This window comes from Trachurus trachurus, assembly GCF_905171665.1.
Source record: "Trachurus trachurus genome assembly, chromosome: 22".
Classification (NCBI taxonomy): domain Eukaryota; kingdom Metazoa; phylum Chordata; class Actinopteri; order Carangiformes; family Carangidae; genus Trachurus; species Trachurus trachurus.
Genome location: NC_139907.1, coordinates 25,390,330 through 25,416,397, shown reverse-complemented (window position 1 = coordinate 25,416,397; position 26,068 = coordinate 25,390,330). Strand labels below are relative to the sequence as shown.

At 43.7% G+C, this 26,068-nt stretch overlaps 2 protein-coding genes across 2 annotated transcripts in view; one reads left to right on the top strand and one right to left on the bottom strand.

Annotated features, from left to right (window-relative positions):
* eif2ak4 (eukaryotic translation initiation factor 2 alpha kinase 4) overlaps positions 1-18,596 on the top strand; it is a 28,898-nt gene extending 10,302 nt beyond the window's left edge. Inside the window, exons 16-39 of the mRNA XM_083998408.1 lie at positions 76-180; positions 362-422; positions 517-596; positions 691-792; positions 889-939; positions 1,057-1,293; positions 2,545-2,620; positions 2,932-3,053; positions 3,345-3,394; positions 4,168-4,336; positions 4,955-5,071; positions 5,210-5,275; positions 6,575-6,745; positions 6,827-6,961; positions 7,210-7,317; positions 7,692-7,820; positions 11,005-11,091; positions 11,618-11,727; positions 11,819-11,877; positions 12,251-12,354; positions 13,766-13,834; positions 14,793-14,837; positions 15,819-15,934; positions 18,199-18,596. Of these exons, the coding sequence (XP_083854534.1) occupies positions 76-180; positions 362-422; positions 517-596; positions 691-792; positions 889-939; positions 1,057-1,293; positions 2,545-2,620; positions 2,932-3,053; positions 3,345-3,394; positions 4,168-4,336; positions 4,955-5,071; positions 5,210-5,275; positions 6,575-6,745; positions 6,827-6,961; positions 7,210-7,317; positions 7,692-7,820; positions 11,005-11,091; positions 11,618-11,727; positions 11,819-11,877; positions 12,251-12,354; positions 13,766-13,834; positions 14,793-14,837; positions 15,819-15,934; positions 18,199-18,256 (2,427 nt within the window). The 3' untranslated portion in view covers positions 18,257-18,596. The remainder of the gene's footprint in view (positions 1-75; positions 181-361; positions 423-516; positions 597-690; positions 793-888; positions 940-1,056; positions 1,294-2,544; positions 2,621-2,931; positions 3,054-3,344; positions 3,395-4,167; positions 4,337-4,954; positions 5,072-5,209; positions 5,276-6,574; positions 6,746-6,826; positions 6,962-7,209; positions 7,318-7,691; positions 7,821-11,004; positions 11,092-11,617; positions 11,728-11,818; positions 11,878-12,250; positions 12,355-13,765; positions 13,835-14,792; positions 14,838-15,818; positions 15,935-18,198) is intronic.
* A 629-nt stretch (positions 18,597-19,225) lies between these two features.
* Positions 19,226-26,068, bottom strand: part of LOC311005269 (cysteine-rich motor neuron 1 protein) — a gene marked incomplete at its 5' end in the record, with an annotated part of 31,028 nt that continues 24,185 nt past the window's right edge. The window contains 5 exons of the mRNA XM_083997626.1: positions 19,226-21,845; positions 22,272-22,450; positions 22,909-23,031; positions 23,801-24,022; positions 25,706-25,921. Of these exons, the coding sequence (XP_083853752.1) occupies positions 21,657-21,845; positions 22,272-22,450; positions 22,909-23,031; positions 23,801-24,022; positions 25,706-25,921 (929 nt within the window). The 3' untranslated portion in view covers positions 19,226-21,656. The remainder of the gene's footprint in view (positions 21,846-22,271; positions 22,451-22,908; positions 23,032-23,800; positions 24,023-25,705; positions 25,922-26,068) is intronic.

Below are 26,068 nucleotides of genomic sequence, written 5' to 3'. Positions count from 1 at the left end.
GTGACATAAACAAGACAAAGACGTGATTTAATCAGCCGCGACCAAGCGTAACTCGTTCTGTTTCTCCTCCACAAGGGGATGATCCACAGGGACCTGAAGCCTGTCAACATCTTCCTCGACTCACAGGACCACGTGAAGATCGGAGACTTCGGCCTGGCTACGGACCATCCCGCTAATGTGGTATGCAGTTAACAGCTCCACCCTGCTGACAGGCCGGGAGAAGCTGCTAATGTGATGGATTTTCTGTGACGTATTGAAACCATGCTGCTCTGTCTCATTGCACATATCCAACATGTGGCTTTTAACAGTTAGATAGATGGAAGTCTTTTGAGCTGATGGAGAAAATGTGTCTGTCTTTCAGGCTGCAGGTAAATTTGAAGTGGAGGACGGTGGCTCTGCGCTGACCAAATCAGACCCAACAGGTATGAACTGTTAAAGCACTATGACCTCTGACTACTGTGGTGCCTGAGGTGGATGTTTCAACGCTTTGTGTTACTTTTGCGTCACCGTCCACAGATAACATGACAGGCATGGTTGGGACTGCCCTCTACGTCAGTCCAGAGGTTGAAGGGAATACTAAAGCCACCTACAACCAAGTACGAATTCAACATCTTCCATCTGATAACCATATATTATGGTTATTTAAAGTTGAGTTTTATAATGCTGCGTGTTGTATTGTTCTGTCCTCAGAAAGTCGACCTGTTCAGCCTGGGAATCATCCTCTTTGAGATGTCCTACAGGCCGATGACCACCGGGGCCGAGCGCATCTCTGTCCTGAGCCAGCTACGTGTGGTGTGTTCGTTTTCAGAGCTAGAAAGAAATAAAGAGGGGGAGTGATTTAAGATATGCACGGGGGTCTTACTCACCTCATCTCTTCTCATGCTGCAGGAGCCCATCTTCTTCCCAGAGGACTTTACTGTGAATGAGCGAGGACAACAGGTGAGGAGGAGGGGGCGAGGGCTGTAAATGCAGTTTTGACAGGAATCCTTGCACCCTGAAATTCCAGTTGAACATTAGAAAACCTCTGTGTGTGTCTTTTGTCTCTGGATCTATCAGAGGACGGTGATACAATGGCTGCTGAACCATGACCCCGCCCTGCGGCCCACCACCCAGGAGCTGCTGAAGAGCGATCTGCTGCCCCCGCCCCAGATGGAGGAGTCGGAGCTGCACGAGGTGCTGCAGCACACCATGGCCAACGTCAACGGCAAAGCCTACCGCACCATGGTGGGCCAGCTGTTCGCTCAGAACCCCTCACCCGTCATGGATTACACCTACGACATAGACATTCATAAGGTATGGGTGGTCATTTCTTTATTGTGAAAGACAAAACAAACAACATAGTGGACATACATTGGTGTATATACTAGGGCTGACCCAAAAAAAAATCGAAGCTTCAAAGCTTTGTTCGTTGCCATAGTAATCGATCATGAAGTCCGTGATCGATTTTTTTTTTTTTCTTTTCCTTTTTGACACCGGTTCTCATCGGCAATTGTTGAAATGAGAAGGCTACTTGGCATCATGAAAACCTGCCTGATAAGTTTTGGAGACATTATGTCCGCCACGTCATACGTTATGATCGCACCCCAATCGATCAATTTTATGTCTGCGAATAATATTATCTAAATCTGGTAATTGGGACAGCCATAGTATATACAAAGTGTGAACAAGGTGTGTGTGTGTGTGTGTGTGCATGTAATTATAGTGTAATATATAATATAAATGGTTATAAAAAAAAACGTTATAACAATAATAGTAATAGCAGTAATAAAGAAAGAAATTAAATAATAATAATAATAGTATCGGTCATAATAATAAAAACGATAATAATAATATTAATAATAATAGTTGTGACCATGTTTTCATGTTACATGTGGCCACACTGTAGCAGGTTTGAACTCGACATGGCTGCTTTAAGTGTAAACATAAAGCATGTCTGCCTTATTGGATTTGATAAGTAGATTACTAAAAAGGTTTACTTGTGGATATCTGGTGCAGAACTAATTCTAAAGCACATTTTCCCATAAGGAAAATGATTTACCCCAGCCAAGGTCATGAGAAAGCTCAGGGTTTCTTCTGAATTTGCTTAAATAGAATTGAAGAACCACTGAGCTTAGACACACAGGTCATTCAAATCATTGTTATTACTTATCATAAGTCTGGGGGCGTCGAGTGGCACAGGAGGTTAAGCATGCGCCCCATGTATAGAGGTGTCCCACATCCTGCATGTCATTCCCCCTCTCTTTGCCACCCCATTTCCTGTCTCTCTTAACTACTAATAAAGGAGTGAAAAGCCAAAAGAAATATCCTTAAAAAACTATAAAATAATAATAATTATCATAAGTCCCACAATTGACAATTTTGGGCACCGGTCGGAGAGAATTATACGCAGCTGTTTCCCATCTCGGCCTTTAGATGTCACTGCAGTCATATGAACGGCTGCACCGAGCCCTCTGTGGGTTTGTGAGAGAGCAGCAGAAGGCCTGTTAGTGCTTAATCGATGTCCCCTGATCCCTAACAGAGAGTGTTTGTTTGGTCTCCCTCCAGGGCAGCTTCAGCTTCAACAGTGCCAAATTGCAGCAGCATGTGTATGAAACAATCACCAGGATCTTCAAGAAGCACGGTGAGTACACTACGCTCGGTGGATGTGTGCGTGAGGGAGTCTGTGCGGCAAACCGCTTGGACTCCTGACCTGCTGCATGCGCCCCAACATCTGCTCCAGCGAGCGGCGGCTAAACAATAAGTGCACTGTTGGGCCGCTCACATTCTGTGCAGGTGCCAGTGTTATTTTTGTACACACACTGCTGATGATGTCCAGCTGTACTTATTTGTTTATCCACGCTTTGTATCTGCTCGCATGCATCAGTTCTTCTCAGGGTGAGGGTTATGTTATCTTATGCAGATGTTGCAGTGATACACAGTGTTTGTCTTTAGGATCAGTGCGTCTCCAGACACCGCTGTTCCTCCCAAGAAACAGGAAGTTGTATGATGGCAGCGAGCTGGCCTGCTTCATGGACCACAGCGGAATGCTGGTTACACTGCCCTATGACCTTCGCGTGAGCCCAAAACACACACACACACACATATAACACGCACACACACACAGGTGTGTATGTCTGCACATGCACACAAACACTAATTATCTGACTATTCATGCATCAGCAAATGCAAACACACACACACACAGCGTGAGGCTGCAATCAGCAGCTGCCTTGAGATCCTGCTACCTCAGGAAACCCTGAGGACTAAATGGCTGTTTCCACACTGTGATTGATTACAGCCTGGTACACACACTGACTTCACTGTCATTATACAAGTGTACCCAATGTCTCTCTTTTCACCTTTAGATGGCGTTTGCAAGATTCGTCGCTCGCAATAACATAACTCATCTGAAAAGGTAAAGTTCGATGATTTAACACATATTCATGTAAGCAGTGCTTTATTTATCCATGAATTAATATTGATTCATCCAGTAGATAATAGCTCCCAGGGCTCCAGAATGCCCCTAAATGGGGACATTTTGCCCCTAAAATCTGAGACAGTGCAAGTAAATTGTTCATCTGCTTGCGCATGTGTGACCAGTAAATTTGCTGTTGGCTAATAGAACCATTGGTGCATACTTCCTCCTTGTTAATCCTAGTGTACCAGAGGCAGATCCTGATTTAGAGGATCATGAGGATCCTCATCAAAGAAGTTATCAGTAATACAGTGAAAAGGAAATGTGAATATTTGCTTTGCAAGTCAAATTACTGTGTGCGCCCATAAATTTTCTGCTTGTGCTCCTACAATCTTAAGTTAGGGGCCACTATCTAGTAAATGTCAAGTTCATTATGTGAATTATAGATGATTCTGTCTTTAACAGTACAAACCAGGGAACTAAATGCCTTAATTTAGTACTCTGTTGCTTTTCTGTCTTTTGATGAAATACTTTAATATAAACGGTTATAATAATTAAGCCGGTGATGTTGTGATACAACCTAGAGCTTTAGGGTTTCTTCATAGTCTCCACCAAATTAAAGTTCTTCAGCTTAATCTGCTTGTGTTCAGATGAACTGCAGCATTTAATTGCACTCAGATCATCACTTAAAATAATCTGAATCTCTCGGGGAAACGAGACCTACACACTGGGAGTAAACACCGTGTGTCTGTTTGTCTTTGTCGTCCCTGTAGGTACAGCATTGAACGCGTCTTCCGCCCGAGGAAGCTGGACCGCGCTCACCCGAGGGAGCTCCTGGAGTGCGCCTTTGACATCATCACACCCGTCACCAACAGCCTGCTCCCTGACGCTGAGACTATTTTCACCATCTCTGAAATAGTCCAGGAATTCCCTGCACTTCAGGTGACACACACACACACATTGTCTTTGTAATGATCTAGTGAGCTGACAGTTTGTGCTGCGCTGCCCCGTCTCGACACACTTTCACAGAACAGTGTGTTGATGTGCTGGACACATCATTGTTCTTTTTACTTCCCTTCGGATGCCACCATCGCACCCGGTCCTGTTGTTGTTTTTTCCCGTGTTACTTCCCGCCTCACATTCCTAAAATACCAAAGTGTGTCTAATCCTGACAGATTTACACTGTAGTTATTATTTACATAATAAATCTGTTATGAGCAGCTCTGTCCACTTCCTTCCCTCCCTCCCAGCTCAGTCCATTTCCTGCCTGCGTGTCCCAGTGCTGCGTCAAGTCTCCAGTCGCAAGCATTCCTGTGCATGTCGCACAAACCCAGTCAACCTTGGCTCCCTCCTCTATTCCATCCCTCACAGTTCCTCTCCAGCACCCAGCTCTTTGTGTGAAAGCTTTTAAGAATATGTGAGTCAGACAGAATGAGAGGGCAGCCGGACACGGTGGTTATTATTCACTGAGGCGCTCGTCGTACAGTAGTGCTTGTGGTATTGTCAGTAATTGCGGCCGAGTGGGTTAAAGGTGTGTTTGCTTGTGTTTTGTGACCGCAGGAAAGGAACTACAACATTTACCTGAACCACACCAGCTTGTTGAAAGCCATCCTGCTCCACAGCGGCGTCCCCGAGGACAGACTGAGCCAGGCCTCCAGCATTCTGTGTGATGCCATGGTCAGTGCAGGGCCACACCTGCATCACAGATGTTGTTGATATTCTGGTTCAAACATATACTGTAGTGTTTTTTTCACCAAATATGGAAGTATAACTTTTCCCTGACCTTTTTTTTTTCTTTCTGTGTATTTGCTTCAGAGTGAAAAACTGACCAAACGTGAGGTGGAGGCAAAGTTCTGCAACTTTTCACTGTCAACCAACAGTGTGAGTGTCCACCGGAGGTCGTGACCCCTCCGTAGAAACAATCAGCAGGGTTCCCATGTTTCCTGGAAAACCAGGAAAAACCTGGAAAATGGTTGACCAATTTTCCAGTCATGGAAAACACATGGAAAATGAGAAAAAAAGTCAAATGTCCTAGAAAATTTGAGTTGTCCTGGAAAATTATTCATCACATCATGACATCAGCTACTAGAGCTCTATTTGACTTTTTCCACCAAGGATTTCTATTCCAAAGAAAATGAGATTTTGAGTTGATTAATGTTTCCAGGATTGGTCCTATTGTCTCCTCTGCTGTGTTACAGATCGAGGAGCAGCAGAGAGCTGTTATAGGCCTGGTTTACAAACAAAAAAACAACATGTTTTTGCGATATATTTGTCATAATTTCTAAGGATGTAAGAGGTTATTTCATAGATAAGCTAGAGCCAAAGACTGCACATCTTTAAAGGGATAGTTCAACATTTTGGAAAATTGGCCCATTGCCATAATCACTATAGTTTTAGGAGTAGGTTCGTTACCTTTAATGGGCTCTATGCACAGCTCCAGCACTTCCTGAATTTAAGGCAGGTCCTTCATTTCCTGTCTTACATTATTGGACACACTGATTAATCCAGGTGTGTCTGAGTAGTCACAATGGTCAGACACACCTGGATTAATCAGTTTGTTGTGCATAGAGCCCATTGACAGTGCAAGCTATTTTTAGAATGGCGGAGCAGAGCCGCGAGCTGCTCAGAGCTATGCTATAGAGGCTAATGGGATTTCTTGGTTTCCCTCATCAAACTCATCAAATACACAATCCACCAACTCCAAAACGCTCTCGTGGACAAGTTGTGACCTGCACATTCACCACGCTATGAGACAGAGTTGTTTTTGAGGTAAATCCACGCAAAACCGCTGATGCGCAATCCTGTAGGGGGCAGTTTTTCGGCAAGCAGTCTCTGCATTTGCCTCGTATTATCTCATAGCGTGGTGAATGTGCAGGTCCTGACTGTTGAACTATGCCTTTAAATCAGACTTCTGGGAGAGAGAGTGAGAGAGAGGAATAAACATTGAAACAAACTGGTTAAATATACAAAAAAAGGTACAAAAATAATTTTTCAAAGCATGAATGGGAGAGGGGATGTTTGTGTATGGTGTAATAACATGTCTGTCAGACTGTAGCAGCTGAAAATGTCCTGGAAAATGATTTCAAGAGAGCGTGAACCCTGAATCAGCCTTCCAGCAGCACGCTCATACTCACTGAGGTCTCTCCCCCTCTTTGTTACCCCCCCACCTCCCCTCCCCAGTTGCAGACACTGTACAAATACATAGAACAGAAGGGGGATCTACAGGACCTGGCGCCACTGCTGACATCACTCACCAAACAGAAGACCGCCGTCACCCAGCTCGCCAAGCAGGGCCTCAAGGACCTGGAGGAGCTCACAACGCTTCTGCACAGACTGGGAGTTAAACTGCAGGTGATTTTTAAATAGATAAATGCAGCTTGAAAGCGTGTTCATGCTCTCTCTTTTTCTAACGTAGACCTGTCCCCTCTGCAGGTGGTGGTCAACTTAGGTTTAGTCTACAAGGTGCAGCACCACTCTGGGGTCATCTTCCAGTTTGTGGCTTTTATTAGGAAACGCAAGCGGACTGTGCCAGATATAGTGGCTGCTGGAGGGCGCTACGACCACTTGGTAGGTTCTTACAGTCATTCATCATTCTGCATATTAGAACTCATAAAAGTGGTTTAGAAGTATGGCAAGAATCTGCAGCTATTATTTTACGTGGGCAAATCTTTTCCTTCCACGTATGTATGTACGTATTATATGTGAACCATATTTGTTTCCACCTTGAATCTAGGTCTTCTGTCTGTGCTACATTAATTCCATATGATGCAGTCTTATGTGGTATCTTCATATGGTTTGTTCTCTTCTGCTTTTAGATCATGGAGTTTAGAGGGCCAGCTCACACAGTACCAGTCCCTTCTGCAGTAGGGGCCAGTGTGGCCCTGGATAAAGTCTGTGCTGCTATTGCCAACATGGAGGAGCCGGTGAGAGACAGAGACACACACACACACACACACACACACATAATGAGATCTGACATTCTTGATTATTGTAATGAAGGAGCAGCAGGCAGAGTTTCATATTTAATGATGCCTTATTACAGCAGTCGGCCGCCACACAGCCACTTTTAGAAACATGTTAATAACTATGATCACTGTGACTCTTGACGCCATTAAGTTATTTCTGGAGGAGCATCATGTTCTATATTCCAGATTCAGAATTGGGAAACGATGCCCAGATAAAAGCTGCATATAGTTTAAAGATGGAGACGAACTTTGAAATGACTCCTTTATTACAAATGTTTTCACTATTTGACTGTTTTTTTTTTGTGTTTACATTCTCTGTGTTTTCTCTTCAGCCATCAGTGAGCTCCTGTGATGCCCTCGTGGTCCCAGTGGGACACTCTTCAATGTCCAAAGCCATCAGTGTTGTTCAGAAGCTGTGGAGCACCGGTATCTCTGCGGACATCGCCTATGATGTCTCACAGGTCAGCAGCAGTCCTGCATTCACTGTCTGACTGGATTCAGTTTAGAAAAAAAACACAAATTAAGCCAATTTTGATTTTCCTGTTTACAAAGCTATGTTTACTATTCCGTGTTATGCACCAAAAATGCATTGTGTAACTCCCCGAGGTCATAAAAACCTGCATTGTTTGCAGTTGCGTTCACTTCCAGCAGTCTTTTTCCTCACTGCCAGTACTTTGCTTCTTTTCTTAGAACATTAACACCTTGTTTGTTTGAATGGGATAGAGTGAAATCTTCATCCACAAAGTGTTGCAATCTTATTGTTTCATTCAAGAATTGTCTCTGTGTCACTGATTGGATAAAAGATGGAGCAACATCTGTGATTCAGATCGGATTATTTTAGAAAAAGCTTAGAGAGTTGGCATGTGTGTAAGCAATATTGCAGTATAAATGCATAACAGTTACTTAAACCCTAGTTAAGTAAGACCCATTAAGACCAGAGCCTAAATATATCTCAGCTAAAGGAAACAGTCCACTGCTCACTAAGTCACTCCCTTTCTGTTGCTTCCGGACTCGTGAAAGAGGAAAAAAAAAAAGATCTAGAAAGAGAATTTAGGTAGAGCAGCACAGAGGGATTTCAATGGTTTTTTTTGTTTATCCATTAATGATTATGTAACTGAGCCCTCGTGTTTGTTGCATGTGTAAACTCTTGTGTTTGTGAGTTTTTAAATCCAATAGCAAGCTCACCTCCCCAGGACTTCTTGACCTGTAGTAACCTCGGCCCACCCATAGAGGGAACACCTGACTTGCGTTCCTGAGGGAAAAAGCCTCCTGTCCGTCAGCAACAGATACATCGTTCGTAACCGAATCAGAAAAAGTGAACATGCCAGAAAACGAGCTGCGGTTGCGTTAGCGTGGAGCAACACGACAACGTCTGTTAGACGAGCTTCTAATAAAGCTTTTTTTTGTAGAGTTGTTGTCAGCGTAAACCGTGCTGTAATTAGAGAACAAACGGGCTCAGATCAGTCCCTTCAAAGTGAACTTATTTATACTCTGTTCCAAAACTCCAGATGCCATGCCTATGTCACATTCTTCATGTTTATGTGACAAACTGATCTCAGGCCTGTTTGTGTGTTTGTGTAAAACGCCTTCTGGCATAGCCCCGTGCCCACATTTGAATTGCTCCTTGTTTTTTCCTCCCTCTACTCTTTACAACGTCTTGTTTTAACTTTCCACTTCTGCAGTGGTTCAAGTATTTGCTTTAATGGTCCTCATTGTCTTTTGTTCTGGCCCAGGACAAATATGATTGGCTTCCTTCTTTCCTTCTTCCCCTGAGCCCTTGGAAGCAATTAGGAAAGCTTGGGTTTGGCATTAAGTTGCAAATTATCAACAGTGTTTGTGTGCGTTCTTGATTTTGTATGCAGGCTGGTGCCTTGACCGGTGGTGAGATCGGTGAGAATGCCTTGTTCGGACCTCCTTCCTAGACTTTTTGTTAACACCTTTCACATGCTGGACTCTTAACAGATGGAATCTGCAGCTTTAATTCATCCTCGGGAGACGGTCCCACTCTTTTAGTTTTTATTAGCCAAATATGGCAAAGCCCTAACACATAGGGTCAGCTAAGGCACACGGCCCAGAGCTGCCCGTTGGCCTCCAGGCAGTCACTTCCCTTTGACTCAGTCTGTTCTGTCAATGAGAAAGTTGTGTAAAAAGAGGAAGTTTTAAAGCTTATACACACACACACAGTTGTGGTACACTGCTGGGTTTGTTCTGTTCCACCGTTAGCTGCTCTTCCAGAGAAGGAAAAATACAGTTAATGAGAATATTTTGGACCGACCCAAACATATACAACATAGGCTACTTGTACATGTGCACTGCCATGGATGAGTATACTACCTGAATAGACACTGGCTTTGGTTGTGAGCCCATGCACGGTGCACAGTACTGTAGTGTAGTGAGGTTTTGGGAGAATGAGCTCCAATCTGTAAAGGTACAATGTATGAAGATGTGAAGCAATTTACATGCAATTAATTGCATTTACTGGTGCATCTCAATAAATGTGAATATAATGGAAAAGTTAATTTATTTCAGAAGTTCAATTCAGATAGTGAAATTTATATATTATATAGATTCATTACTCACAGACTGAAATATTTTGTACGTCTTTATTTCTTTTAATTGTAATGATTATGTCTTACATTTAATGAAAACACAAAAATCAGTAAATCAAAAACTTAGAATATTGTGAAAAAGTTCACTATTGTAACCTAATGGTGTCACACTCTAATCAGCTGATTAACTCCCGAGCCTTTAAATGGTCTCTGGTTCAGTAGCTGCACTATCATGGTGGCACATCCATCATGTTCTAGTTTATTGAAATGTGCCTGTATTATATTGCCAATGTGTGAATGGACTTTGTTGGTTGCTGTTAGCAGCCTGTGTTTATTTCTATTCAGTGCCTGCTTGCACCTAACTGCAGTCTATGAGCATGTGTGACTCTTTATTTATTTGGTGTAATTACAAAGGATTTTCTCGAGTCAACATATTTCTCGAGTCAACATATAATTTATTTAATGGAAAAACACTGTGAAACTTGTAAGAGGGCAACAAACTATCAGCAGTTTGCAGTTCTCAAAAGTCGAGCTCCTCCTAAACCTACAGTATGCAGCAGGATTCTAGCAGCAGTCAATGGTTCGTGTGTGTAGATATGAAGAGTCCTCTATATGTTCAAAAATAACCCCTGGTTCTGCTGAGTCACGTGTTTTGAATGAGATATTTGTAAGTTTCACTATTACTACTTCACCAGCATCAGCAGTAACAACAGCTGTTTAGCATCAGCTTCCTTCTCTTACTCGCCAATAGCTGTCTACAGTGGTGGAAAACAACAGCAATGTTAACCCCACTTTCTATCACATTGTTCCTCTGCTGAAGTTAGCATGCTAACCTGCTAGCCCCAGCCTGTCTCCTCACTTTCTGATAGTGACTCACTGTGGCCTCCAGTCTGCCCTGAAGATGTAGCTCTGCTCAGAGGGAGTTATATAACCTCTTGTCTTGTAAACAGAACAATGACTGAAGTTCTTCAAGCATCAATCACCATCATCTGCTCCTGACAGGGAACTATATGTTTAGCTGCAGAGAAAACGTACAAAAAGCCCCTTTAAACCAACACTGTGTGTGTGTGTTCAATTTGTCATTTTGTGTGTTCAGTCTCAGGAGACGTTGTTGGACCACTGTAGGCTGGCTGGCATCACCTGCATGGCTCTGGTGTCAGACAAGGAGGGAAACTATGTGAAGGTAAACCAGCACCAGTATTGTTCAATACAGTTCAGAAAAGTCTAATTTGCAGCAACAGACCAGGTTTCAGGGTTCCTATGCAAGTATGGAAAGTATGGAAAAGTATGGAATTTGATTTTATACATTTCCACGTCTGGAAAAGTATGGAAAATGGAAACTATTGTATGGAAATATCTTTATTTTAATATTTATCTGGGTTTGGTCTCATCTGAAGTTATTTGGGTTAATTATTTTGTATGCGCTATTATACCTAACTACAATCTCCAGGAAATTATTTGGTTACATAATGGCATACCTCATTCAGAATAATGAAAACAAATGATAAATTGCATGCTTTTTTATATTATCCACGTCTATTTACTCAAATATTACAAATAATTTGAATTTTTTTACCGGGAAGTCTGGAAATTATGTTGTGTAGGAACCCTGAGGTTTAAAATACAAGTTTTCTGTTGATATCATTGCAGATTGCTGTTTGATAAGAGGGAATTATGAAAAAGGTTGACATTTCATTCTTTGTCCTCAGGTAAAATCCTTTGAGAAGGACAGACAGTCGGAGAAAAGGATTCCTGAGACGGACTTGGCGGACCACATCATTCAGAAATGTCGGACCAAATTCTGCGAGGAGAGAAACAGGTACAGAGGTTTTGGTGGAACGTGCCGCTCTGATGACTGTGAATGATGTGAAGACGACGCTCTAATAAAAGTTGTCCTTGTGCTCCTGCAGAGAAATCTCTGAAGGCATGTCTCTTCAGAACCCCAAAGCATCACAGCTCAGCACCACAGGTACCGTACTCAGCCCCATCTTCCTGTTTACAGTCAGCTCCTGTATGCTGTATCGTTTGTAACCCCAAGTCCTTAGTGTTGCATGAAAACAGTCCTCCCTCTGTTCTGCATGGAGCAGAGAACTCACAACAACACTGATCCTAGTATTGCATCAGAACCTTGACCTTTAGACCTTTGTTATGCCGACTGATGAATAAATGAAGAAAACTGCACAAACACAGGAAGCAACAAACAGAAGTGAAACACAGATGATCAGTTGTCATTGTGGTCCTGACTGAGAGCTGTGGTTAAGTGGTAGATACTGGAAATGTAAAAAAAAAAAGTCTTCTGGTTTAAAAAAAAAGTGAGAATGAACATCTGGTTTTGTCTCCAGGCTCCTCGGAGCAGCACGGAAGCAGTGGCACCATGAACATGAATGTGAACGTCATCAGCCCAGAGAAGGTTTCCTCCAGTGCTAGACGGCGCTACGAGACTCAGGTTTGCGATGGACACACACACACACACACACACACACACACACACACACACACACACACACACACACACACACACACACACACACACACACACACACACACACATACATACACAACACATGTTGGTCTTTGTATACTGTAGCTGTGAGGACACTCAGTGCTCTTCATATCCTAACATTAGAAAGTCAATGCATCATTCCAACCATCGTCCTGAAAGGGATAGTTTAACATTTTGACAAATTGGCCCATTGCCATAACCCCTACAGTTTTAGGAGTAGATTCGTTACCTTTAATTCTCGGTGCAAGCTGTTTTTAGAACGGCGGAGCAGAGCCGTGAGCTGCTCAGAGCTACGCTACGGAGGCTCATGGGATTTCTTGGTTTCCCTCATCAAAGTCAAGTCAGAATCAAAGTCAAAAGTACTTTCATCATCAAATACACAATCCAACTCCAAAACGCTCTGATGGACAAGTTGTGACCTGCACATTCACCACGCTATGAGATAATAACAGAACGTTACGAGACAGAGTTGTTTTCAAGGCAAACTGCCTCCAACGGGAATGCACATCAGCATTTTTGCATGAATTTCCCTTTGAAAACAACTCAGTCTCGTAACGTTCCGTTATTATCTCATAGCGTGGTGAATGTGCAGGTCACATCTTGTCCACCAGACCGTTTTGGAGTTGTGGGATTGTGTATTTGATGAGTTTGATGAGGGAAACGAAGAAATCCATTAGCCTCCTGGCTTCCCTAGCTCTGATCAGCTCGCGGCTCTGCTCCGCCGTTCTAAAGATAGCTTGCACCGACAATTAAAGGTAACAAACCTACTCCTAAAAATATAGGGATTATGGCAATGGGCCAATTTGCCAAAATGTTAAACTATCCCTTTAACCTTACTCATCTTTATCTTACCTGGCCATTCAGACAACACTGCAGTCTTCATATCTACTTGCTCAAACGTTTCTTTCAAACATTTTATAAAAACGGAATTTTACTGAGCTTCACTCAGGCCTGAAAAGTGAAAACTGACTTGAAGCCGAAGTTGTTTCGTGTTTATTTTTGTATATAAAGAAAGGTCGCCCTGTTATACCTGTGCTCTACTCTATATATCATGGATTACAGTCCCTGAGTGGTCTCCAGTACTGTATTCTGTAATCTCTCTGCATGGCAGTATTCTCTGTGTGACCGTCTTTCCTTCTTCTTCATGTGTCTGTGCGTGTCAGGCCTAAACATTGTTGCGTTGGCCATAAAGAATGTGGTGCCTGTAAACTTGAGGCCAGGCCAGTTGTTTGCTTATAAAAAGCATGTAAAGATGTTTTTTTCTTTTGCCTTGCTGTTTTTTTTTGATCATGGGAACAATTTTGATTATTTCCCACCCTTTCCCTTTGTTCTGCTCCGAATCTCTCTTTTCCAGATCCAAACCAGATTAAAGAATCTTGGTAGCAATTTGCAGAACAAGAGCAATGACATTGAGGTTCTGGCGGTAAGTCATTTGTTTGTTTACCCCTTTATCCCTCCCAATCCCATCCCCCCACCCCCCCTTTTTTTTATTTTAGCTCGCCCACCTTATCTCTTGAATTCATGTGTGAAATCACACAGCGAGGAAAAAAAAAGCTTTTGATAGCTAAAACAGTAAACATCACTGGGAGCAGCCCTTTTATAGTTATTCGCATTGCGCTAAAATCCCCAGCTGGAGGTAAGATGGCTGCGAATCTACTCTGCTGGCTCCAGAACAATGAACACTGAACAGAAGGCAGCCAGCGTGTCATTTCAGGGGATGTAAATGGCTGCCATATTGAGTTTATTTGTGGTACCGCTGTAGATTTATGGCCAGATAATCTCAGTGTAAATCATCTCTACGTGTCCTATTTACCACATTTGCAGCATTTTCCAAATACATGTGTCATTCCTGTCGTGGCTCTGGAACCAATCAGCGACACAACAGTGAATATGAGTTATTGAACCATAACAACCATAATCACCTTGATTCCAGTAGGCACTTACGCTGAGCTGTAACTCTTAGCCGATGCATGTCAGCACTCGTCATGAGCCTGCACGTCCATCAGTCACACTGGAACACAACAGTATTCATTTTCCAATGATAAACCCAGGGGGTCATTAGTCCCTTCCTGGAAAAGGGACATGGAGTGCTTTCAAGCCCAGAGAGAGCATTGTGAAATCTGAATTATGAGTAATTTTCTGATGCCAGAGTGGTCTGGATTATCTTGTGTTGAAAGAATTACACAACCTGTTGAACAGTTGGTATTTTTAGTTTGGTCATGAATGCCTTGCTCGGCCGTTACGTGGCCTCCTCCTGTCAAAAAGCGTGACACCTTTGTTGTTCTGTACAGTTTGTGTTAACGGTTGCAGTGGGAGATAAGCCTCCATTGTGTTCCGAGCGTAACCTTGCTTGTTTTGTTGCGTTCTTTACCATCCCACAGGTGGACCTGCCGAAGGAAACGCTGATCAACTTCCTGTCTCTGGAGGTCGGTGCCCCCCCCGTTGGCTTCATCAAGAACGCTGCAGAGTTAATAAAAAAAGCTGCATTGTAACGCAGGGTGGGGAGGGAGCAGGAGGAAGTGGAAAGAACGGCCAATAGAGGTCAGGGTTCCAGACAGGAAGAGGGGATCCCGTCTCCTTCCGTACAGTCCTGTCCGACGAGGAGCGGTGTGAGGGAACACCCCGGCCTTTTTCTGGCAGCCAGGGAGACCTGCTGGAGGGTCAATGCGTTCCACTCCTTTAACAAGGCTCACATACGCAACAGACATGCAATACGCTTTACAAAAACTCACACTTAAGAGGGTGTTAATATTCACATTCCAAACTCCTGACCAAACTACACTCATAAAAACCCGGGTTCCCTTCAACGTAGGGTTAAAAGAAGACTTTAATTATGCTGTGCTAAGAAACATGAAGAAAACGCTTTTAACACTGGTGTTATATAAGCAAAAGCCTCCACTCTATAAATGAATGGGCCACCTATATAGTCAGCGCCTCAAAGCACATGTGTCAAAGAAAACACATTTGGTGTAGAAAACACACGACAATACACAGTGTGTAGAGCCAGGCGTGCAGGAAAGGCCTGTTTTAGATATGGCTAAATTACCCCGAGTCACACAAGGAGCTAAGGAAATGTAGAAAGCCACTGTAGCTTTGTAGCTTCGCTGCTCTGCTACACTTGACATGCAAAAATATACTCTGAGGCTGCGGATGAAGAACTCCATTCATTCTTACAAAACGCATTCTGCCTTTGTGATTCTGAAGTGGGAGCAGACGTGTAGAAAACGACGGCTCCAGAGGCGTGTCGTTGGACAGTCGCCACTATTTCTGACAGTAAAAAAAACAACTGCACCAGGCTTTGTTCAATGTCACTGAGTTCGATGTGTTTTTGCAGCATTTTGTCACTTTGCTTGTACGCACCGTGTTGTGTGTTAACCTCTGCTCTTTTTCTCTCTCTGTTTTTTCAGTTTGACAATGAAGAGCAGTTCAACAGCAGCGTGAAGACTCTGCTGTCTCGTCTCCCAAAGCAGCGCTACCTGAAATCCATCTGTGATGAAATCCACCAATTCAAAATTGTGAAAAAGTGAGTTGGCATCTTTGATCTGGAGATGTTTGCGTGTAGTGACATTTGTGCACATGAAGTGATCTTGCTAAGACGAGCCAGCGTGGCAATCTAGAATCTAGTGAGGATGAAACTGAAGAGTCTGTGGTTCTGTGAGGCTGTGCAGCGGTGCACGCAGCTAATTGCTAACATCCACATGCTAACAGGCTCACAGTGATGATGTTCAGGCACGATCTAAGTATTTAGGGTAGATTGAAACTTCATTGCCAAAGTTATTACAGCTGTGAGGAACGTGACTGGATCAAATGTGATCGCAGTCCATCCAAAAGCTGTCAAGACATTTTGTTCAACACTGGCACAAAGTCTGCAGGATTCACTGTCTGGGGGCCACGAACGTTCATACAACAATTTGTGCCAATTTATCTGATGGTTCTTGGGACATTTCTGGATTTTAACGAATGACAGAAATGATTTTGATACCTAAGAACACTTGAATAAATCTGGAACAAATCAGACTGTTAAAAATTGTGGGAAGACCCAAAAGTGAAAGCTTCACTTTTTCACTTTCTCTGTGTCAGCGTCGAATGTTTTTAATTTAACTGCGCCCCCCATAAGTGAAGAAAAAACAGGAACTTGATCCGGTACAGACATTTTCTGAACAAATGCTCATGAGACGTCTCGTCTCAGCAGGAGCCCTGGTGGAAGACGAGCCAGACACCCACAGCCTCGTCTCTCCGCTCACTGCCACATTTCCTTCCACTTCTCACTTTGTTATTTTTATTCAAATGAAACCCGAAGCAAACAGCAGAATACATTAAAGACCACTTAGGGGTAAACCTCCTTTTATGGGCTGCTGCCACTCCAGTGCTCCCACCAAGCCCACACACTCCAGGTGTAACAGTGACAGTCAGCCCTTCAAAGAGAGCTGTTAGACGGATAACTACCGCCTTGCAGAACATTAAATCCTCAGCTGATCCTATTTCCTGAGGTGAAATCTTGAGAAGGATTTTCCTTGTTTGGTCTTCTGATGTCTGTGTCTTAACACCCAAGTTTGATTGACACCAAGATTGCAGCACTGGGGGGGGGGGTTAACGTCTTCCACTCATGTGGTTGTGGATGGAGCGCTTCATATTCCCAAGCTTCCTATTGAAATGTTTTTTTTTCAAATCCCAAACTAAATCCTCAGTGTTTGAGCTTCTCGTGTTAAGATGCCATTGAATGCCCATAGAGAGCCAACCTACCAGGGATTCAACGGGTTTTCTTTCATGAATGAGATGGTAACAAAACAAACAAAACAAAAAAGAGTCAAAGCCTCGCTCTTTGCTGTCCCATCTCCCTCTGCAGAACAGTTGGTTTTTATTTCCTGTCTCTGCTGTGTGTTAGATTTGCCATTGAAAGAGGAGAGGAGGGGATGGGGAGGTGGGAGGGGGTTCTTAACCAATAAACAAGCATTATGGAGGCAACAATGGAAACATTTAGTGTGACAGTTAATGTTTGTTTGGTTGTTTTCGTCGAATGTGGGGCAAGGCCGACTGAGGCCAGATGAGTGAGTGAGCTGAAGTCACCTGGCTGCAGAAGACCAGGAACTAATCATGGCCCCAAGGCTTCACGGTCACTTCACTTTCTCTTCAGCTCAAACTGCAGTGGGAAATTAACAATTTGTATGGTTAGAGAAGGTTGTGTTGAGAGTAGAACCTCATATTTTTTGAGTTCACATTCAGTAACACAGGGCAACAATGTCCACATAGATTTTGTCTTTGTTTTTATTGGTTTGTATATCAGAACTTTCAAACGTGGATGTGATGCCCCAGTTTAACTAAATGCTAACACTGCATGCTAACACATGTGTAGTAATTACTCCAGTTTCCTATGTTTAAAATCTTACAGTATAAGCTCAACTGTGGCTGATTGATGTCATTAGCTTTGCAGGTATTTGGACATGAACCAAAACAAACTGAAATCATGACACTGCGATGATGACTAAGTGACATTACTTGGGGCTCCACTAAGTAACTGCACTTTAATTATGAACTAATGACCATTAAATTGTAATTTATATTATGTTATAATTAAGTAATCTATAGAAATACATGGAGTGATTGTGACCATAAAGAAGATGTAAGATAGATTTTCCATTTCAGTATTTAGGTAATGTTTATTTCTATGCAAGTTTTACTTTTTTCTTGACACGGTAACATGACTGAGATGTTCTATTTGGAAACCCTCCACAGTGTATGTGTTTTTCTATGTTTTAAACCTTTAACATGACGGATGTCCTCTTGCAGGATGGCTGTGGTGGTCCTGTACAGCTACAGGGACGACTACTACAAGATCCTGCTTTGAGAACCAAGGTGGACACAACCAGCTCTGTATCCTCTCGGAGAGCTTCTCCATCCATGGACCTACTGAATCTTCTTGAAGACTGATCAGTTCATATCTTTTCCATGTGGAAAGAGTGAGCCCCAAAGACTTTTTTTCTAATCATGTTGAATGGTAACTATTCAACCAGAACTCCATAACTTTCCCCAAGCTCCAATCCGAGTTCCTTAAAACAGAAGTAGAGGTTTACCGGACTTTGCCTTAATAGACTTGTGGTTTTTGAAAGAGAAAGGGCTTTTTACTGAAGACTATGTGTCATGAATACAATAGTTTTACATTTCTAATTAGCAACAAGATGGACAGTCAGAATAAATCAATGTTTCCCACACGCTGTGAAGTGATGTGTGCTTTATATCTACTTCTGTGAGAACACAGCTGTTTTCATTTTGAGGTTTCCTGGTGATTAATGGTCTGGACAATATACATAGCTTACAACCATATCCATATCCATATAAAATCATGATCTCCTTATTTCAGCTCATACTCGTACTTCAGTTATTGTTTTCAGAAGGCCAGAGGCTTTGAATTGCAGGATTTTACATTTTCAGGGTCTGGGAACCGACTCTCCTGTTTGCTTAATTGATCCTTGTGGAGGAACTTCCTCACCTTGAAGTTTATGAGCCAGCTTTGATGGACAAGTCAAAACAATGGTGCAGTCTGCGCTGAGGATTATCCAGGTTTCCAGCTTTGGCTGGTTGTCTTTACGTTTTCCGGCGTTTTATTAGCCCGTCGGATGGATGAGAGGTCTACTTGCTCTTCGCTAGTGCTTAAATCTCAAAGGACCCCCCCTCTTCCTCAGAAACAAGCCACCAACACTAAACACATCTGCTTGTGCTACTGAGATAAGAGAGCAGCCATGGTAAGCAGGAGAAAACGATCACATTCAAAGGAACTAAGAGAAGACAAATTCCCATTTGGAGCAGGAGTTCAGAACCAGATGTGCATGAGTCTGCAAATCTGTGGGTGAAGTAAAAAAACCACTAACAGATACCACGTTGGATGACATCACAGCACTTTAGGGGACTTTATGCTCCCACTATGCTCCCACCCAAGTTTCAGTATCATTGAAATCCACAGCGGCCTCTTTGGTTCACACATTTATTTTTCAAAATAAGTGTAAATGTTACAGTTCATCATCTAGGAAACATATTTACAAAGTCTGCAACAGTGAAATAAATAAGGTTGTATAGAATATAGCAGATAGAAATGGTAAATGGTCTACAATGTACAGCAGCTTTGGCTACCAAAAGTTCATTTTTCAAAAAAGAAAAAAAAAAAATCTCAAACTATAGTTTAGTATTAATAAATAAAGCTATGTGAAAAAATAAATAAGGTACTCTTCTGTTCTACTAATTTAAACTACTTTTTTTTTTAAACACATAGAAGAACAAAGAATTGCGTAAGCTTTTACAGTCACCTCTTCATTTTAAAGCACATGGTCATGATTCAGACAGACACAAATCTACTGTTACTAAAACACTTCAATATTAATTGGTCTCCAACCAATTTTGGCATTAGAATGGTCTTTGTATCGAGAAATTGGCAATGGATTGAGAACTCCGATCCAAAACCTTTTTTTTCTTCTTTCTCCTATGAAAACTGTTTCGTAATGCTGCTCAGATTCCATCCTCCTCCATACTGATCAGATTGGTACGGAGCCTGTAGCTGCAACAGCGTGTTCACTTGAGTGGTTTAAGTGGTGTGCTTAATATGCCTATCAAATCCCTGATTAGGGCCTTTATCCCTTCAAGAATCCTGCAGTGGGCTTTCTAAAAAACACTGGCTCCAAAGAAAAAGTGCTACGTCTCTTTAACATGCTCTGATGTTGTAATGTGTACCATTATGTACAGTTACAAACAGGCTCCCCTTGAACGCTCACCTCCCCACATCACACAAGTCACCAGTATATGAAGAGCTGATGAGAACCATCAGCGGCTCTGTACAGCATTATCTGTTCATCTTAATAATGGGTGAATAAATTACTGTTTTGTATTTGTTGATATGGGCTAACACAGTTATTAGAAAGAACACAAGATAACAAAGAAAAAAGCATTAAGGCTATAGAATTAAGGCTTTAAAAAAAAAAAGAATAACTAACCATCACTAACATTCGGTGTGAACAGTAGCTCCACCTAACACACACACACGCACACACACACGCGCACACACAGAGCTGTGAATGAAGTTAAGAAGTGAGGCATGGCGTGATATCAAAGCCATTCCTCACCGGTCCAGATGAAGCATCTGGCGCCGTCTTCTCTCGTCTACTGTCAATAAAATGACATTCATCCTGGATGAGTATCGCTCCGCTTCGACTCCACTGCGATTTCTGAGATGATGAATTACAACTGACATGGGCCGGTTCCTCCTGGAGGAGCCCGGGTCAGATGAGGCTGAGTGGAGAGTCGAAGACGTTTGGCTGCCGGATCGCCGACCGGTGATAGAGAGAGATTTTAACGTTTTGCGTTTCGTACAAATTGTGGTTTGTTGTATGGATGGAATGACTCGGGTCATCTGAAGGTAGAAACAAGGTTATTATACGGGAAGCATGTCCTTCCACGACATCCTTAAGGTGGGGAATGTTTTCAAAATGATTCAGTCTGGCCCCATGGAGACACTCGTGATAAAAGTAAAACAAGAGGTGGCCGATAACAACTACAACTAGTACAAATACTGTAGAAATATACAAAAACTAAGATGGAAACCACACATTCTAAAGCAGGGGTTTGGATCTGGGGGTCTAACATAAAGCCTGTTGACTTGATTTGGCTGCTGAACTCCATTTGATCCAACTGCATTATCAGTTCCTTTGGCCTCCCTGCTGCTGCTGCTGCTGCTGATGATGATGATAATTACATCCACGAAGCACTGCTGCACTCAGCCCCAGACTCCTCTCCTAAAGCTTTTTATGCTCCTCTTACTGCCTCCGAGTTCCAGTTTCAAACGGAGGCAACGCTAAGCAACAATATTACAATGTTCACAGTCAAAGTCTGATTCTGACAAGAGGAGCCTCTCTGGCTGCCTCCTTCTCTGTTTTTAAAGCAGAGCCCCAGAGTGGCCGTGTCCTTTTACATGTCCACCCCGTCCATCCACCTCCCGACGTCTCACTCTGCCCAAAAAGAAAACAAAAAAAAGGTCCAAACACAGAAGAATATGGACACATGATGAAAGAAACCGAGGGCGCTTGATTTGTCTCTCGTGGAGCGTCCTCGGGTTTTTACTGTCAAAAGAAAAAAAAAATGGTGGGAACGTGGCGGCGCCCGGTTTGCGCGCGGACACGTGAAATCACGTCGGATACAGCAGTTAAGAGAGAGTGGGAGGCGCCGGACAGCTCCGAGCTGCAGAGTCCCGGCTGGCGCGGCTTCTAGCGCGACGTCCAGTTGTGACTCAGCTTGGCCCTGGGGATGGTCATCTTGTCCGCGCAGGGGGAGCCCATGTCCGGGGAGAAGTGGATGATGCCGCAGTCGTTCTTCACGTTCTGAAACTTGTTCTCCTTGGAGGGCTCCATGTAGACCACCGAGTTCTTGTTGACGTGCTTCTTCAGGATCACCGTCTGATGAGGGGGAAAGGGAAAAAAACGAAGTTAGGGAATTTGTTTGAACCGGTGACAAGGTAGTCAGAAAGAAGCTCGTGAAAAGCTGGCTAATCTATCTCAAATGAGCCTTCTCTCGTTAAAGTAATACTTGTGAAGACAGTCCCTACTGTAATCTCATTTCATGGTAGATTTGGAGATTACGTGACAGACGTGACCTTGTTCCAGCTGAAAGTGCAGGGCAAAGGAAAACTGCATTAATCCTGCTGTCATGACAGGTTTAGCACCGACTGTGGCAGAAGGTGGAGGATCAAGCAAAAACTCTCCCTGACCCACCCACCCACACACACACCAACACACACACACACACCCCAACGCTGCACCCGCTGCTATTTATAAGAGGCAGTCTGCATAATTTAGCACCTTTTTTATCCCAGTGCTTCTCACCTTCTTTGGTGCGCTGTAGCAGGACATCTGCACCCACTTCTTCTTCTTGTTGATCAGTAACGCCACGATGAGGAAGATGATGATGGCCAGGAGGAGACCTGCCAGGATCCAGGCGGCTGATTGGTAGATGAGCGCCATCTCTGTTTGGCTGGGGTAATTCTCACCCAAACCTGGCTCATCTGTGGGAAGCAGACAGCATTTTTTTTTTTTTTATATTGGAGCTCCATCCCAGCGCAGAACACTTCCCATCAGTCCACATTTCCAATACTGTCGTTATTATTTCCTGCCAGTGTATCAAATCTAAATTCAAAACAGCTTGTTTCTTTGTTTAAGCAGGCAGCTCAACAATGAAACATTAATGCTGGAGGATCCAACACAGCTCATGTTTAGCCAACGTCCATTTATCATTATTGTTTCAGTTAGTTTATATCTCACTGATTTATTGAGGCATTCCAAACACCCCCCTCCCCCCCTGCGTTAGTATAAACACTCACAAGGATTGGCAGGAAGAGTACAACCATGATGCCAAATAACTAGGATGGGGTTACTAATAGGCAGTGTGTGAAAGAGAATGGGAGATGAGTAATGAAGACATTAGCTGTGTATCTGTGTGGAGGGATGGCCCATTAGCGGGTACCTGTCTCGGCGATGATGGGCGGCACAGTGACCGTGGTGACCCAGGCCGCGCTCTCCGATGTAGCCGTGACCGTCGTCCTGGCGGCGCTGGTCGACACCATGACCGGCACCGAGGTGGTGATTTCTGTTAAAGACAGGGTTCAGGATCAGTTACAACACATCTCACTGTGAGTTACTGTATGAACTCTCAATTGATAAGCCGTGTTTACAAGAACCGTGTGAAGGCATTACGTCAAAAAAAAAAAAAAAAAAAAAATTCTGTTTTCCACTGGGGAAATAACAAAAACAAAAGGGCCCGGGGAAACGGCTTCATGTCAGCGTGAACAATGGGAGCCTATGCCGCCGTTTTCCTCTATAGGAAAAGCTGACATGGAGCTTTGCCTTCCTGTGCCGCCACAGAGAGAGTGTTGTGGGCCGATTCAGCCGGGGACAGGAAACACGTGTGAATGTGCGGATGCTCGAGGAATGTTTTCACTCTGAGTCGGCCGTGTGTGTGTGTGTATGTCACATGGAATGTTGTTACGAATGGTTGTGTTTGCCCATGTAGCGCCGGAGTGGCTAGGTCTAATGAACAAACACATACACACACGTTCAGGCATTTTCTCAGTTACTCCCTCCTTTTTTTTTTTGACATGTAGCATTATGAATTAGAACTTTCCCAGCGTCAGGATTGGCCTCCGACCGCTGGTAAGAAAGAATGAGAACGGGTCGCTTTGCACAGCTTTGACAGTTGCTGTGGAGTGGAGCCGTCACACAAACCACATTTTAGTTTCCAATATAAGCTGCACACTCACTTTTTCATGTATTTTTAGTGTTGTAACACTCCGGTCTACACAGGCAAACTTTGGCACAGGGCGGCTCTCTTATTTGCTGAGACGCACCGAAATACTCACCGAGACAGTGTGGGCAGCACTGGCCCTTGCGTAAGACGGGCACCCTGCAGTTGGCAGCCGGACAGCGCTGGGAGAAACACTGAATGGTGCCGTTGTTGCAGGTGCAGCTGGTGCAGGCGTTCGCCTTCCAGGAGTCTCCGGCCAGCAGCACGTCGCCATCGCTGGTTATACAGTACTCCTGCTGGCTGTTGTTGACTGGCAGCAAGGGGCTCAGCGTCTCCTCTGTGGCAGCACACACACAGAAAACAGGGTTAATGGTGAAATGTTAAAGGGATAGTTCAAATGTTAAAGGGATAGTTCAACATTTTGCCAAATTCGCCTATTGCCATAATCCCTACAGTTTTAGGAGTAGGTTCATTAACTATAATTGTCGGTGCAAGCTGTTTTTAGATCGGAGGGGCAGAGACGCGAGCTGCACGGTATTTCCACGTTTCCCTCATCGGCGTATAATTATGTAACATTACGACACATGAAGCAAATACTCAGAAGAACTACTTGCTTTTTAAATCACCCCGCCCAGCAGTCGTGTCTGACATGAAGTTTCGGTTATGCATTTGACTCTGTCTCGTAACGTTCCATTATTATTTCATAGTGTGGTGAATGTGCAGGTCACAGCTTGTCCACAAAAGCGTTTTGGAGTTGTTGGGTTGTGTATTTGATGAGGGAAAGCTGGAAATATTATATGCCTCCGTAGCGTTAGCTGAGCAGCTTGTATCTCTGCCCCGCTGATCGAAACACAACATGCACTGAAAAGTAAATGTAATGAACCTACTGCTATGACTATAGGGATTATGGCAATGGGCCAATTTGCCAAAATGTTGAACTATCTCTTTAAGATGAGACATTTAGCTGTGTTCCAGCTTCTTTTCAATGTAGTGTAAAGTTAGCAATATAGTTTAATATCGAGTGAAAAACCTAATTCAGTCTGACTTGCGCCTAACTGCGCGGAGAGGCCTCCTGCATTCAACCCTGCTATATAACATCTCAATCCATAAATGTAACTTGGCTCTTTACAGATAAGATGCTTTACTGTATGTTAAACACAAACACAAGTGCCTCCATATAGCAGATGTCAGACCAGCCTCAGGCCTTATCTTCCTCTCCCATCAGATCCACGCAGGCCTGAGATCTATGGCCTTTCTCATGACCAAAGACTTAATTAGCATGTGCACACCCCCCCTACCCTACTGTACCCCATACATCACAGGGCCCTGTCAGTGAGATGTGTCTTATTTCCACATTCCTGGTGACCAGGCCCATACATATATCAAAGGCCGGCCTCTGACAATCTGCTTTTGTCAGGGGAGATGCAGCGATAAGGCCTGCCGGCATTCCCAAGAAGCAGCTCTCAGGCGCAGTCATGCATTGCTGATTTTGTGGGCCTCATGCTTGGGAGTGCTTGGGATATGTTGTTGTTAAGTGTATGAGAGAGAGAGAGATGAGAGCGAGTGTTTGGGTGCAGTTCTAAATAAAATATGCGTGTGGTTTTGTGTCTGCCTTTGACGTTTGTGTCAGAGTGTATTCCCATATCCATCAGCGCGGGCACAGATGCAGCCAGATTAGTTACATTCTTGCCTTTCCTGCAAAAAGTTAGAGCTGGATGAACCTCTGGTGTGGGCCGCTGGGTGAAAGCAGTCCACATGTGCTGCTGCTGCCTGCCTGGAGGATCACTATGTAAACCCAACCGGTCTTGGCTGGTTTCTTTATGAGCCTGTGTGCCTGACATAAAACTGCCCGACAGAGTGCAACATGCAAGACCTTCCAAAGCCACATGCTGATAGCACATTAAAACAACTTTATACGTCTCCTTCTGACAACCCCTTCGTTAGCCTGAAATGATTAGACCCATTCTTTCCAAAATACCCCCCCCCCCCCAAAAAAAAACATGGCTCATTCTTATCTTACCTTGGCATATGTGACAACAGGTGTCCTTGTTCCTGATTGGTGTCTGGCACAGAGCCGGGGGACACACTTCTGTGTCGCACAGCACACGTCCTTTCCTGCAGGTACAGCGCGTGCACTCGTCCAGGTTCCAGGTCTCTCCCTCCACGTAGAACTCCCCCCCAGGTGCCCTGCACACCACCATGTCCATCCCCTCTGGCTGACCGCTGCCTGACTCGTCTACGGTACAGAAGAGGGAGAAGGGCGGGAAGGAAACGATCATGTGTGTTCTGCTATAAAGTTCACATTGCATTCTGATTTCAGTGACAAACAAACATTCGTTCATTCAGCTCGGAGCAAAACATGTTCGACAATGAAGGAAAACAG